Source organism: Drosophila takahashii, chromosome 2L (genome assembly GCF_030179915.1).
Source record: "Drosophila takahashii strain IR98-3 E-12201 chromosome 2L, DtakHiC1v2, whole genome shotgun sequence".
NCBI lineage: Eukaryota > Metazoa > Arthropoda > Insecta > Diptera > Drosophilidae > Drosophila > Drosophila takahashii.
The window spans coordinates 9,458,390-9,474,303 of NC_091678.1; the positions used below are offsets into that span (position 1 = coordinate 9,458,390).

Below are 15,914 nucleotides of genomic sequence, written 5' to 3' on the forward strand. Positions count from 1 at the left end.
CAATCAATAAGACTAAGAAAGATTATAACGCCAAAATAAAATATAAAAAAACCGAGACTGTTATTCTTAGAGGAATCTTGGTATTATACCAATTGATTGGATATCTTGTCAGTTTCTCTGCCCTCCCAACTCCTGCACACCTCTTTTCAATCAGCCCCCAAGGAAATCCCCCACATGAACACCTATCTCGAGAGGCCCGAAGCTGACATCAAATTGAACAGGCCATAAAACAAAATGAGCTACAACAAGTAAGACAAGCTCCCTAGCATAATGTGTGAAAGTGTTGGCGGTCCAACAGCAACATCAACGATTTTATGTCAATTTTAGCAGATGTTCAACACAGCCGCACATGCGAAAGTGTTTTCCTAAAACCAAAAAAAAAAACCAGAGCCCACGAAGAATGCACTTTAAGGTTTCAGTTCCCATAGGCACAAAAAACAAAACGAAAAAACCGAAAAGCTACAGAAAACTTAAAACGAGGCAAAGCAGCCGAGGAAATGCGCAGGCGCATCGGTGGGGAATTCACATGATGATCGTTAGTAACCCTGTTCGGGGGCAGGCTTGAATCTCCACCGAGGTAATTAAAACCATGAGCAACTGCAGCCACAACACGGCCAACTGCATTTGGGCCCAAGAAGATCGTAACGTGGAAGCGCCAAGTTTCTCCACGCCTGAAAATTTTTAATGTATCTTTTAGTTTGCCTCTCCAGCTACTATTTTCCTATACCTATTTTCCCCTGCCATAAGATGCCGTTTTCAATTAAGTGTTGCTGCCGTAATGGGTGTGTGTGAGAAATATGCATGTTTCACCGCTCAATGGAGGTCGCTCCTTAGATACTCGCCATATACTCGCTATACGAATTCATTCTCCCCAACTCGCACAAGGCAATTCCATTGTCTCCGGGGTTCATGAGAAATTTCCGAATGCATTCTTACCGCCGCCTCGCTGGGGGTTACCTTAAGATTCCTATAATTTACGGCCATAGAAGACCTTATTTAAGTCGGATATCATACATTCTTTCATAAATATGACTGGGTAGAGGGAAATTCTTTCACGATGTGGTCGTTTATTAAAATATTGAGTTACAGTTGGTAAACAAAAGAAAACTTGTTCTTAAAACGCTTACTATGGAAATACAAAAACTATTCAAAGATAAATTCAATTATAACCATTAGAAAAAATTAGATTAAAATATAAATTATTTAATATTAAAATATTTCCCTGCATCACATAACATGCCTTTGTTTAGGGCACACTATTTAGGAAGTATCTGCTAAGATTCGAACAGAAAAGCGCAATAAACATAGGAAATTTTTACCAATTAGCTCGGCCACCCCATCGTGAGGCCCCCAAATTGCGATCCACTAAATCAAGAGGCCCGTCAGCGGCCGAAACGAGCTGAAATTGGACATTATTATACAACAATTGCAAAAATTACCCAAGGGGTGGATTTTGTGGATGGTCTGGCTGGTAAGGTCAGTCCTCCCCCTCGAAAAAAAAAAGAAAATGGGCGTTAAAAGTGCGATTGCAATGCGCAAAAATGTTCATTTGTTTGTTTAAAGCCCCGGCAACAATTGAAATTGAGTGGAAAAAACAATTGCCGGAGACCAAAGACTTGAGAGTTAAGAGTGACAGCGCGTGCAGTGACATTTTCCGCTCGAAACTGCACTTTAAGCATGTTTGACCTTTGTTTTGGGACCCGCGACTTGGGCCGCAGTCATTTAGTCATTCAGTCATTCATTCATTCCCATAGCCTCGTTGGGGTTATGCAATTGCCCAAAGGACCGACCGACCGACCGACCAGCGATGCGGAACTTAAGGCGCCTATCATATGACAAAGCAGCAGACATCATCATCATCGTTGGATATTATTATGCAAAGTACAAAAATTGATGATCACATATTCGCAGAGCGCGCGAAAGATAGAAAAGAGATATGTTTATGGATACAAATTGCAGCTGGCAGCCCACTAACCGCAGAAGACTTCATCGCTTTTCCGGGCTCGAACTCGTGATCTGCAGCTAACTGCCTGACTAGTTGGCTAAACTGACTGACTAACTGACTAACTAACTGAATGACAGGCTGTCTGCCTTTCGGGGATGCGGACTAGGAAGTCGGTGGCGAATTTCTGCGGTCTACACAGCCCACTAAGGTCGCCCAGAAATCTGTAATCTATATCCCAGATAGTGAGTCAATCAGTGATTCGCTTCGCCACACTCCACTGCTTACTGACTAAATGAAAATAAAACCTTCAAAAGTACCTCCTAGGTATATTTCCCATCCCATCTATAGGTTGATTTTTAAATAAGGGCTTGGCCAGCTCCATTTGTTGCGCTTGCATTGCCATAAATGGCATTTCGTAGAGTTTGACGGGAACGGAAACCTAAAATTCACAATGCATAGGGGGCATTTCTGTAATTGGTTTATGGATTTTCGATATTATTTGGGTGCGCCACCTAGCCGAGGGAAACGAAGTTGGCATCGGAATCGGTGGCTTTGGCTTTGGCGGCAAATAGGATTACTTCTCTTGACAGGCGGGCTTTAATTTATGTTTGGCTCTCTAATTTCCTTTAATTGGGTTATAGGGGCGAGTTGCCAAATACTCTATATAGGGCAGGGCATAATTAAGCTGGATTGGGAGAAGTTAATGATGCCGGAAGACGATTTGGGTTCGAAAATTATCAAGGTGCTCAGTAGTAAAGGTCATATTGTGTAATTCACAGTCTCAGAAAATTAAATAAATATTTTCTTATAAATCGATAAATAATATAAACTAGAAGATTTCTTACAAAGGTTACCTGCAGTTAGTTATTAAAATTAATTGCCTTAATTATACAACATTCTTAGCAATTGCGTTTCTATAGAAGCTTTAGTCGACGTGATACAATTAAAAGTAGTTCTACTCAAACAACGAAATACTGTAATTTGTTATACCACCCAAGGCTGTTTATCTGTTGACTAATTAAACATCACATAATTTAATTCCCTTTAATGGCACAAGGTTGTGTAGTATTTTTAATAAGTATTTTTATAGCTCAGATTTCTATCTCTGTATCTTTTTGAAATTCCATAATTTATTCTGCCTCTTAAAGTCTAAATTCATTACAGCAAGCAAACAATTATTTCGTTATGAAACCGCTTTTGGTTGTCAGGGCTAAGAGTCTCGTGCACAGAGTTATCATATCTCCAAAATAGATAGCTACACGATGTGCAGAAGCCGTGGCCTAAATTCACGCAGATATCGGGTGACACACCGCAGGTGTAATGTAATTGGCAGCGGACTTTAAATTCATTTTCAATTGGCCAGAAAATGAGGCAAAGTCTGGTCAATGGGATAAATATTTCACCAGTGAAGTCATGATGGGCAATTACCAATGCAAACTGCGGTGTGCGATCAGAGTTTTGTGAGTACTTCGAGCAAATATTAACTCCCAAAAGCGTGGACAATTATTTACAGTAAATATTTTTGCATGAAATAAGGCTCTCGGGTTTCCTTCTTTTTTCGTTTCTTTTCTTATATATAGCTGAAAAAATAAACGAAATAAGTCATCGCTTTTTCAGAGCGTGAACAGCTGGCCTACCTGTTCCATTTAACTGGCCCGCCCGTACTTTTATGGGTTCAGTTCGTCCCGGTATATTCGTACCTTATGCTCCAGTAGCAGCAACAACAGCAACAGCAACAGCAACAGCTACTAGCAACACCAGCAACAAGCAACAGTTGTTGCCACTTCCACTTGCAACTTTGGTTGCCGCTGCTGCCGTTGGCCAGCTCCAAAAACAATGAGTCGCCTCCTCGGGATGGCGACTTGGTTGAGTGCCTCGCCGTTTGTTTTATGCTTCGTCTGGTTCTCTGGTTTTGGCTCTGGTTCTCTGACTCCGGCTGTAACTGCGACTCTCGATCTGACTGGCTGCTATAGCTACGCATTTATAATAGGCGAAACATGGCACAGTGGGACGAGATCGGTTAAAAACTAATTTTATGTGAAATTATTTCATTAGGTAAACATTTTTTCATAATATTCTAGTTAGGTTTAAGCCTAATCTTATTTTGGTTTTGCAAAACAAATTTATAACCAATAAAAGATCGCTGAAAATAGGATTTAAAAAACATGTTTTCATCAAATTTAATTAACTTTTTAATTAATATTTGTTTTTATTTTATTTTTTTTTTATTATTCAATCTATAAATTAAATCACCCCCTTCCCTGCCACTTTGCCCCACTGTGCCACTCGACTCCCCTTGGCTGTTCGCCTTGGTGACGGCGCAGACGCATCGCTCCATGGCCCATTGTTCTAGGGAATCAATCAATGGATGGCAGGCACAGCACCAGAACTGCCAAGAAAATGGCATGGGGGCATGGGGATCGTATGGGATGGGGATGATGACCATGTTGATGACGATGACAACGCGCGCACGACGTCAACATAAAAGTGTCGATCAACTAAACGTTCTCTGGCCTGCGGACGAAGATGATGGCTGAAAAGGGAGTGGAATTGGGAATGGTGTATGCTATATGGTACATGGGATATGAGATATAGGATATGATGGGAGGCATATGGGGGAACAATTTGAGAGGCAGCCAAGAGGCAAACTTCATGGCTCGGCGGAGCTGGAGCTACGGGATTGTCTTTGGCGCTGATTCTCTGGAGCAATTGTATTCACGAGCGTCTGTAATTGCATGCACCGCCGTGCTTTTACCCATACCTTTAGCATAAATACACTGAGAAAAATGAGATGTTGCTCCTATTAAAATCTCAGTTTTAACCATTATTTTATTTAAAGAATTTTATAATACAATGAAAAATAATGAAAATAATTTTTAGGAATTATTTTTTTGATGTGAGAATATGGAACTATATCAAAAGAAAAGAAACTCTGCAAACCTTTTTAAAATTCAGTTATTCCTAACCCTTTTTCATGAGTGCATCTCCTTCAAACTTTTGGGCGCCTAAACAAACATTGAGCATTTGAATTGAATGCATGTCAATATTTGACGCCTGCCGCCGTTGACCGCCCATCACCTTTCCCCTCCCTTGACCCCTCCTCCGATGACCGTTAGGCAAACAATAAACAATTCAAGAACCCAAAATCCACAAGAAGGAACTCAAGTGTGGCCGCACTCGAAATTAGAATAAATGCAAACGACTGGAACTAGCACTTGGGATTTCTCTGTGGGAATGAAGCCATAATTCGTGGGCCTCTCTCGACGAAAACCCAACCCATTGAAACCCATTTCGGGGCCTGCCAGTTCGTGGCACATGGACGTGATAAAGGACTCATTAAAACATCACTTCAATGGGCCGGCCCAGCAGCCTCCAAAGACGGGCTGCAGGCTGCAGTTGGGGTCCCAGGCCACAGATACACACCAATGCCAGACACTCACTTGTTCAATTGCTCTGCCACTTTAAAACCCCCAAACAACACTCCAAAAGCGAACCAGTCTTTTTCTGATACCCTTTGCCTTTTGTTTTGGGGGCCTAGAATGGGTGGGCTAGATAAATTTTGGGAAAAATAATAAAGAGCTTGGGTGATCTTTCTCATAAAATGTTATATTAAAACCTAGTAAAATTAATGTTTTAGTTATTTTAAATGACAAATTACAGATCACAAATTTCATCAAATATATTCAGTATAGAACCATAATCTTAAAAATATTACTCAAACTTTTAAAAACAAGAGTAATAGTTAGGAGTAATAGTTAGGATCTGCTCTAAAGCTAAACCCATTTCTAATACATTTTTCTTTCCATAATAATGAGTATCCGGAATTCGCCAACTACTTCTATATTTTGTGCAAAATGGAAAGAAGACGCCAAACAAGTTGCTGGCTCACTTGGGAGAGTAACAGTTACTTTTCCTACATATATACACGGATATGTACGTGCAGCTTATATATATATCTAATTTTTTTTTGGGACCTGCCTGCACATAGAGAAGGAGTTACTGCTGCTGCTGCTGGCGTCCAGTTTGGAGCCCGTCATGGGAAACCGCTGGCAACTGGTTGCCAGTCACGAGTTGGTCCCGGCACCAGCCATTCTATTCTATTTTCTAGGCCCGACTTCTCTTGGCCAAGCTCGATTCATAAGCACACTTGCAATTTGGTGGCATTAGGGGTGTAGTGGTTGTTGCGGCCGCTGCACAGAAAAAAATAAATAAGCCTAGGATTTTGATATTCATCATATTTCACTTAATCCTTAGTTGTCATATAAGAACATTTTGGATTTATTAATGATATTTTTATGATATCTTATATGGTTTGGCTGTTCAGTTTTTTGATTTTATTAACATCATATTTTAATTGTTGGAATGATATCCGCACTATATTTTATGACTGATAATGTTTAATGTCTCATATAAGAGTCATATTAATAAGATTTATATGACCGATTTTGGCCATAGATTTTCTCGACGTGTCGCGGTCTTTTGATTTCGAGGGGCAGTTCAGTTCAGTTGAGTTCTGCAGTTATGTGCGAGTATTTCAATTTCTGTTTTCGTCCGCCGGTGGTAATACGTACGGTACTTGAGCCAATTACCCAATTAAACGCCAGCGTTTTGTGCTATCTCATCGTCGCCATCGCCATCGCCAGCAGTACGTACGATCGCCACCCCCTCTGGAGCCCGAGTCCCGAGATGCCCAAATATTGATATATAGCATTTTGTAGGCTAAGGCCCCTTGGCCATTTCTTTGATTTGAGTCATGTTCTAGAGGCGTGTACAATTAGCGTTTTGTTTCGGGTTCCGTTATAATGCTGTTAGGGATTATGCTCCACCTCGCTCTTCAATATCCGAAAACTTGTTTATCGATTATTATCGATGCGTTGTCTGTCGGTCTGTTGTGACGCTCGGATCTTGACTGTGAGTTTTCGATATTGATGGCCGATCTGGCTGGTTGTGGCCGCTCATTGATTGCTGTAGGGCTTTGATCGCAATCTCCGATCTCTCCTTCTAAGCCTGTCTTTAAAAGAGCTCTCGAGAGTGTCTGTCCGTGTGCTTGAGAAGGCTTTTCTAGGTGGCCTGGTCCGATCTTGGGACTCGAGAACTTACCGGAACTGCATTAAGCGTTTTGATTGAAGCATTTGATATTGATGGATGGGTTGGGTAGACTGGCAATTGGCGAAATAGGTTCCCATGGATCCATGAGAACACGAAGGCGAGGAGGTAATGACTTAAAGCTCTAAGATTGTCCACTGAGGAAAATAAAAGTTATGTTAAGTTAAACTTACCATTTTCTCTATTTCTTGCTTGTGAGCGAACGATTCAATGATTCATAATATATCAGTTGCTCTAGGGGCTTTCCTGGTATCGCTTCCAGTGGCCCACATTCTCAACTTCATAATTGTCTTATCAGTTCTCAACAGATCGCATATTGGCCTCTTTTTCAGACCAAAAGCCAAGCAAGTCGTATATATAAATGTATTTATGGTATCAACAAAGAAAGAAAATAATGGGAAATTATTATTATTCACTATTTTAGCCGTTGCGAATCGTGTGAATTGCCGTTTTCTACATGAACATAAACAATAATTGTAGCACCAGCATAGTTATATCTTGTACATAGATTTATATACGTATTTATATATGTACTTATATAGAAAATTAACCCAGTTCGCACGTCTATGCCGAAACAAACAAAAGTTTCCGAGGCAAACGAGTCGCTGGCAACAAAAGACAAGAAAACGACGAAAGCAGACTCACCTGAGAAACAAGGCAACATGCACCTCGAAAAGGGGGTGGCGAAAGGGGGGAAAGGTGAGAGGGCGGTGGGGGAATCACCTGCCTGATAATCATGTCGTCGGCTAATTGCAGGCGGTCTTGGCAAAATGTGCAAATATTATTTCAAGACAGTTACAAATACCGAACCGCACTCATTCGCACTTAAGTCGGCGCTCATATTCGTACTCGCATTCACATTCACACTCAGAGTCAGGTTCTCATTCCCATTCACTTTCCCCTATTTTTTAAGTGCGGGACGACACCTTACCTGATAAGCTGAGAACGCAATTATTAGATGACATGCAGCATGTGAGGTACACTGAAAAATATTCACCTATTCGTGATTTCATGAATTTACACAATTCCAAAGGCTGGAATTTTAGTCACTTTTTTAAGGTTGGAAAATTGACTTAAAAACAAAATATTTAGTGGTAGATTATAAAACGAGATTAAAACTTCTGAAAATAGAAAACATTAAATAATATTCAGGTAATATTTAAAAATACAGAATAAGATGATTATAAACCAATCAATTTTACCATAATTTAAATGTATTTATTTCTTATTATATGGTATTAATGGCAATATTTATTAAATATTTACAATTGCATACTTTAAAAAATATTTATTAAAAATGCAGATTTTTTAATCATAAACGAATGACATATTTTAAATAAAATATATTTTCTTTTTTGAATTTGTTTTTTTTTAACTATTTACCTTGTTTTAGTTAATTAAAAGCCCACATTTCTTCGTGTGTACCGCTCATATTCATAATTCTCTCTTGGCTGTTCGAGTCTTGTCCTGAATTTGGGTCAAACATGCATACTCATTGGCCTCCCCTGCCATCTCCTTATCACAAATGATCCCCAGCCCCCGTGCCCACCTGTCGCCCCCTGTCATCCATCTTGGGTGCCTGGCCAAAGAAACTGGAAAATCTAAAATTGTATAACCTGCTCCCAGCCGGCCGAGTGTGGTTTCAGTTGTCTTCAGCCTTCGGCCCACTGGCCTGTGGAGCTGCAGCTATAGTTGGTTGGTCCCGTGTATCTCAGTATCTGCGGCCATAAATTTTAGCCACTTTGATCTCGCCACATCGAATGTAAAGTGCTTAATGGGCCCGAAACAGTTGACCGGACTGAACAAACAAAAATAGGAGAACAAGAAGCAAAAACCTAACCTTTTGTGTGCGCTACAAAATTGCATTGTAATTTACAAAAATATTTCCAGTTCTCATTGTCTCTCTGCTCTTTTTCTTATTTATTTATTTATTTTCCTTCTTATTTTTTTTTTGTGAGCTGTTCCCCAGAGATTTTAATCGTTGTCGCCAGCGTCGCCTTGTCAACGATGTTTAGCCCCCCGAATCCCCTCCTAGAAAAAAGAGTTCCGACCGTTTTATGCTGCTTTACATTGGCGTCGCATTTTTTGCCGCTGTTGCTGTTGCTGCGGTGCTGCGATGTTGCTGCTGTTGCTGCGATGTTGCTGCTGTTGCTGTTGCTGCTGCCAACATTGATCACGACTGACCAGATAGCCGGGAGAAGTGGCCAAGAGTCGAGAGCTACTTGTATGCCGGCTGCCGATTGTCGTTTGCCTATATATAAGTACACATATATGTGTATATCTAAATATATACGTATTTATACACGGCATTCTTTCTATGGAAACAATTGCATAAAATGTGAATCCTGATAGCGACAGAAAAAAGCCAAAGCCAGCGACTAGGAAATGGTCAAGTCAAGTGGGTAGACCGCAGAAAACAGTAGGAGATCGCAAACTGAAGACTGTAGACCGAAGAGCGAAGACTGGAGACCGCAAGGAAAGGAGCGGAGGGCAGATGGCCAGACAAGGAGTTTATGATTCCCCCAGATGCTTACGAGACAATGGGTAGTCATAATGGAGGATTGCAAGAGGTCTGGTCTGCACATAAATATAACAAACTGAAAATCGCGATTTGCGGTCTAAAATTTCTTTCGGCGAAAAGAACTAAGAAATTTTGAAGACCGACTAAAAATATTAGAAGGGAATATAAGGAAGAAACTATTAACAAATACTTTGTAAATAATAATGAATGAATACTTATGAGTATTTATTATTTATTCTTAATTTCAAGTTATTTCCATGAGCCTCCAGTCGCGGTCACTTTATAGCTTGACCTTTAGTTAATTTTTCACAAAAATAAACTCGAGTACTTTGCACTTGAGTGGTTTGGCCCCAAAGTGCATTCAAATATTCACACCTCGCCAGACAATCCTCAACCCTCTTCCCCTCCTTCGATTAGTTTTGCCTGACTCAGCTCTTGTTCAAAAAAATAAAGTCCAAACTGCCCCAAAAAAAAAGAATAAAAACAGGGAAAAAACAGAAGTAGCCGATGAGAACCAACAGCCAGGTACAGTAACTCCTCGAGCATGGAGGTCAGGCGAAAGGTTAAACTGACTAGATTGACAACAATGGGCGGGGGACGTTGGAACCCTTTGTTGGCCAAAAACCGAATTGGAACTTTGGCAACCGCCTTATAATTGCCGCATTGCATGTCCGTGGTTTCAACTTTGATATTAGCCCGAGTTCGGGGAGTAGTTTCTGTTTTTTTTCGGTTTTTCGGTGAGAATTGGCGGATTGGGAACAGGCGCACCCTCAACAAAGACAGTCTCATTTATTTAGACTGGATGTGTATGCAAAGTGGGTGAAAAAAGAAATATCCACGAAGGCAATTCGCCTTTGGCATATTACACTTTGCTTTACTTCACTCTTAGTTCAGTTCAGTTCACCATCCACAATGCACATTCCGAATCGAAAGATATTCGTAGTTCCCCTGGGGTTCCCAGTTCTGTTCTCTCTGCTAATTGCATGGGAAAATTCACAAGACGGGACTCGAAGATGGAGATGGTTCCTGCTTAAAAGTCGCCTGATATTTACCTATATAGGCTGTAATTATGCTCTTAATTGCGGTGTATGGTAATTAGTAGTTGAGGTCTATTTTCTAGCCTAATGATGCCAGTTTCTATTAATTTTTATAGGGCTTAGAAAAAAGAAACTGCTTGAAATGCGTTGAATGTATTTTTTTAGTGGGATATGTAGAGAGACTTCTGGGAATTTTTTCTTATACAAATTAAATTAACTTTAAAAAATCAGATATTACTTAATATTAAGACTGTTTAAAAATGTACATTTTCATTTGTAAAATTAAATATCAAAACAGTCTTTAATATTATAGATCAAATGGCTTTTCAATTGTTTTTTATATTATTAAAATTATATACTTTTAGATCATTAAAATAATAATAAAGTTCCTCTACCTTGTTAACTACCTCCTCTACCTTGTTAACTTCCTCGCTTCCATATAGTGTATTACCATCTCCCAGTTGGGCACACTTGACTTCCACCTCTTCCATAATTTTCCCATTAATTATGTCTCTCAACCTTCAACGCCTGCAACTGCAACTGCAATCTGTCGCTGCAACACTGCAACAGCCATTGCAGCTGCAATTCTTCGGCAAATGATGTAAGGGTCCTACTCCACAGAGGGGCAAGGGAAAAACGCTGGAAGCATTTAACTGACATTTGTTGTCAACCTCTTCAGTGGTGCAGTGGAAGCCTCGGGTGGAAATGCCACTCGGCACTGCAGCCACTGCACAGCTGTCACAATGTTTTATCATTTAATTTCCACGATAACAACAAACCCATGTGAACGTGTAGAAAAAATGTGCCATAATGTGCACAAAGTGTGTGGGCGGGAACCCACGCTCTCGGATTTGGACTCAGATTCGGATTCGAATCGAGATTGAGATGGAGATGAAGATGGGGACGACGGGTTCACTGGCTTGGGCCAAAAATAACGCAACCGAATTATTATTTAACGACTTTTGGCTTCTTCGGCTTTGATGTTTTAACACCTTGTAGCTTTTTCGGCAAGTGTTTTCGCCAACGCCAAAGTGAAAGTGAAACAACAGCTGACACTGCACTTGGTTGTTTGAAGTTGTCGCTGCTTGTTGTTGCACCTGAACTCTACAACTTCCCAAACACCAATTACATATAGCTACAAATATATATAGATACATCTGTATGTTTTCTGCTTTTCTGCGAAGCTCCGTCAACTTCAAACTCCAATTAGAGTGTCAGTTTAATGAACTGCTGCCTGAACGAGGCATACGGAATCCCCTTCTCGTCGATTTCAGGGCTTCAGGGGGTTAACTGCATTACACGCTGCACACTTTTTATGGCTCCTCGGCCTTAACCTTTGGCCTCCACTTCAATCGCATTTTGCTGCAGGCATTCCTTGCTCATTTTTTATAGCCCAGTAATTATTATATTTAATATTTTTGCCTTTCCATATTATTGCAGATTATCAGCGAACTGGCGGAAATCGTCTACACCGCATTGGATTACAATCTGCCAGAGGACGAGGAGTGCCAGATGTCACAGGAGCTGGAGAATCTATTTAACTTTATGACGGCAGATGGTAAATATAAGAAAAATACTTATTTTGTAGTATGATTTAGAACTTTGGGAAGAATTTTTAGGAGAGCTAAGATATTAACAACGCTAGTTAATCATAAATTTCAAATATAATTTAGTTGTATAATCAGCGATGACTCTTTCACTAATTTAAATATTATATATATAACTAGTGTACAAGTAATACATTATTTTCTTCATATGGTGAAATCGTATTGTACTCACTTTAATGTGATTCAGATAAGTAAAGCTTTGAAGAGCAATAGAATCTCTTAGTAAAGTCCCTCAGTCAGAGCTCAGCTTATTTCATTCTATTGGGGAATTTTTTAAACGGAAAGCCCCTTTTATCAGTTGACCACAAGCGAAAACAAGATGAAGGTTAAGTACTATAAGACCGCGTGCAATGAATCACGTAAAATGTTTGATAACTTAAAGTGAAGTAAGCATAAAATTCGTATTTTTAAAACATGATATTTTTCATTACAGAGACAGACGATGATTGCATTGACGAGGGCATCGACGAGGGCGACAAGCGCTGGGACGACGATTCCGAGGAGGAGCGCAACGATACCAAAGAACTAGAGCACATTATAGAGGTGGGTTTGGGATTGGGTTTGAGTTTGGGTTTCCAATTCGAACCGATCGTATCTGACATTTGCAATCGAGTCGTGTCATGATGTGCCAAAAAGTAAAAACAAACCAATGCAAATTCGAGCTGCGATCAAAACACAAAGTGTGAGTCAGAGTTTTTCTTTATTTTTTTCGGTGGTGCGCCAAGATCTGACCTTTTGACCAGGCGCTCCAGTACGCTCCATTTGCCAGCTCTTTTGACATATATATATAAGTATATATAGAGGCAATGCATCGATATTTATCGATGGGAAAACTTGTTTGGCTCACGTTACAGTTAACCAAAGCGAGCATACACAAAGAGAAAAGTTCTTAGCTGGGTTAATTTGGTTACTTCATTTTTATGTTTTAAAGAATCCTCTTCTTTTAATTTCTAATATATTTTTTTTAAGCCTTAAATATAGGAAGGGGAATATATAATACTTATTCAAGTTCTTAGTCACTTTTCTTCAAGTGCACAAATCAAACTATCTCGCAGATACTTGTTGTGCGCGTATCTGTATCGCGGTTAACCGCAAACAAGGCAGATTCAGTCCGGGTTCTAGTCAGAGTGAGATACTTAGATTACGATGCCCGGCCGAGCGACTGGAAAACAATTTCAATTGCGGCTCGATTGCACCGATATTAAATAACCGAAATAACCATAAAACCAAACGCTTTCGTAATCGTAGGAAATCGGCCGCAGATCTGTAAATCACAAATCAGAAATCTGAATCTGAATCCGAAACCGCCTTCTTGCCGCACTTGATTGCGCATTGGGAATTTTTCCGCATTTTCCGGCAGCCGGTGCATCATCATCGATCCAATCGATCCCATCGATCCGCTGGAGGATCCCCGATTTGGCAGCGGGGCGTGTGATAAACACAAACCTCACACCGTTGCTGATTGAGCCCAGAGTCTTCGGTTCTGTTTGAGTGCCCCCCAAAGGGGGCGGGGTTGGGTGGTGCTTCTCTAATGAGCCACTTTATAGAATTGACACATTGCTGTCAGGCAACAGTGAACAGCAGTTCTTTTCTTCCTTCTTTTTTTCTCATTTTCCACCTGCCTGACTTTTCTAGCACATCAACGAAAAGTGGAAAAGTATCTGCAACTAATATAGATAAATTTGCACTTTTCCAATGTCTGTATTTGCACGGTTAGATAAGATTTGGTTTGGCGGAATAAATTGAGTTGGTCTAAATACGAGATATGATTATCGTAATAAGAAGTGAAAGGAAATTGCCGAAGGCGTTAAACGTAATTAGCTTTTGGTACGTAGAATTTATGTATGCGGGATATCCACAGATAATGGTAATCTTCGGGTTATTCCAAGAAATTTTGTTTACAAAAGGAAATATTCATTGAAGACCGCAGAAAAGGTATTCTCTTGTCGGTTTCTGGGAATATTAAAATATATAGGTCATTTTATTAGTAGAAAGAAAAGATATTTGCATTGGTTCGCTTATTAGTCACATCATTTAATTAACATATTTTTTAAAACCGATTTATTTACCTTTATAGACCTGCAGAAATCACATAAAAACCACCCTGCCCGAGAATCACTACAAAGCTGTTTGCAGAGCCCTCGTAACGGAGACCATTGAACTCCGTGTTTTTCTGCAGCAGGTTCTGAACAATGGTAAGTAATCCGTTAAACAACTACCAAACAGACTGTTAATTAATTAATAATCTCAAATAGCAGGTGCCGAGAAGCTGATCAAGGCCTCGGAATCTTCGACCACCACGCAACAAGAACTGGCGAAGCTGGGCTTCAACGACTGGGTAATATTCTTCAAGACAAGTCCCCTTCCGAAACCAAAACACCAAGATTCCATACTATACATGCTAGTTATGTAATGGTGCTCCACTAATGGCCTACAGTGGCCATAGCGACTCACGATTTGTTTGGCGCACCTCTTCGAACCGAAAAACATATGCCATAAGCCATCATCATCATAATCATTATCGCAGAGATCACGAGCATTTTGCGGCGGGGTTTTCCGCTCTGGGCTTGGAATAAAAAAGTGAACTATTTCATGCATTGCCAAATGAAATTCACTTTTAATTTCAATAATTGGCCCGCGGTGGTCGCCTCCATTTTGGCCATCATCCTAATGAGTTCAACGCCGCTCTATATACATATAGTTGTATATATTTTCTGCGAGGTATTTTAATGGGCGCATATATCATCTATATAGATATTTTGCCGTTTGGTGTGACCTTTGGTGAATATGTCGAGGCCGTCACAGGAGTTTGCCATCATCGCATCGCATCGGGCCGCTATATCGCCATATCGCCGTCATCCAACCTCCGAAACTCATTGAGACACACACGCAAATTGGCCAGGCACGCAAACCGAAATTCGCTCTTGTTTTTGTTTCTATTTTTTCTTGACTTTGTTTTTGTGGCGTGAAAAGTTATACTATAGTTGGTTTTACCGTTCGAGGTGTGTTTGATTTTTTCAATCAGATGGAAACCTGAAACTGTCAAAGAACAGTTGGCAAAGTTTGTCCCAAAAAAGTTGATAAGGTGGAAAAATGGATTTATTTGCATGCGCCAAGAAATGATACAGAACCAATTTTTGAACAGCTTTTTATTTGCAATACGATATGTGAGAAAATCGAAGTTGAAAATTTGGTTAAAATTCACATGTGCATTATAATATTGAGTAGCTAATTTGTTTGCTTGAATTATAAACCACAATTCCGCGAATTACTTTATTTATATGAACTGCTAATTGCTTAAATTTAATCCGTTTTTTCTTTGTTTTCGGCAGTCAATATACTCTAATAAAAAAGTTATTAAGTGAAGTATATGCAGTTCTCATAAAAAAATATTATTTTTTGAATTGCTTTAATTTAAAGATACTCAAAAATTTAAATCCACTGTAGATTAGTATTTTAATAATGTATCCCTAGCTGGGTTTGGCTTTTCCTCGCCTCACTGCCAATCTTTGAATGTCCGAGTAAAGAAAAAAATCGCTAAAATAAGAAACCTTTGCGTGTGGAACAGACGACACATCATTATGCCATAATATTATTTGCTTATACTGGAATACAATCAGATAATGAAATAGACCATAAATATTTTTCGCTTTATATACACTTTACACCCGTGAATTTGCATGTGCCGAAAGACGGGG

The 15,914-nt window shown here is 39.8% G+C and overlaps 1 protein-coding gene across 5 annotated transcripts in view; it reads left to right on the forward strand.

The window, feature by feature from the left end:
* Positions 1-15,914, forward strand: part of spir (spire type actin nucleation factor) — a 40,361-nt gene that overhangs the window by 12,170 nt on the left and 12,277 nt on the right. For 4 of the 5 annotated variants that reach the window (XM_017138780.3, XM_017138781.3, XM_017138782.3 and 1 more), the window contains exons 3-6: positions 12,050-12,167; positions 12,650-12,759; positions 14,294-14,411; positions 14,472-14,554. In XM_017138780.3, coding sequence (XP_016994269.2) covers positions 12,050-12,167; positions 12,650-12,759; positions 14,294-14,411; positions 14,472-14,554 — 429 coding nt within the window. The remainder of the gene's footprint in view (positions 1-12,049; positions 12,168-12,649; positions 12,760-14,293; positions 14,412-14,471; positions 14,555-15,914) is intronic. The other variant, XM_070211838.1, reaches the window with a different exon arrangement.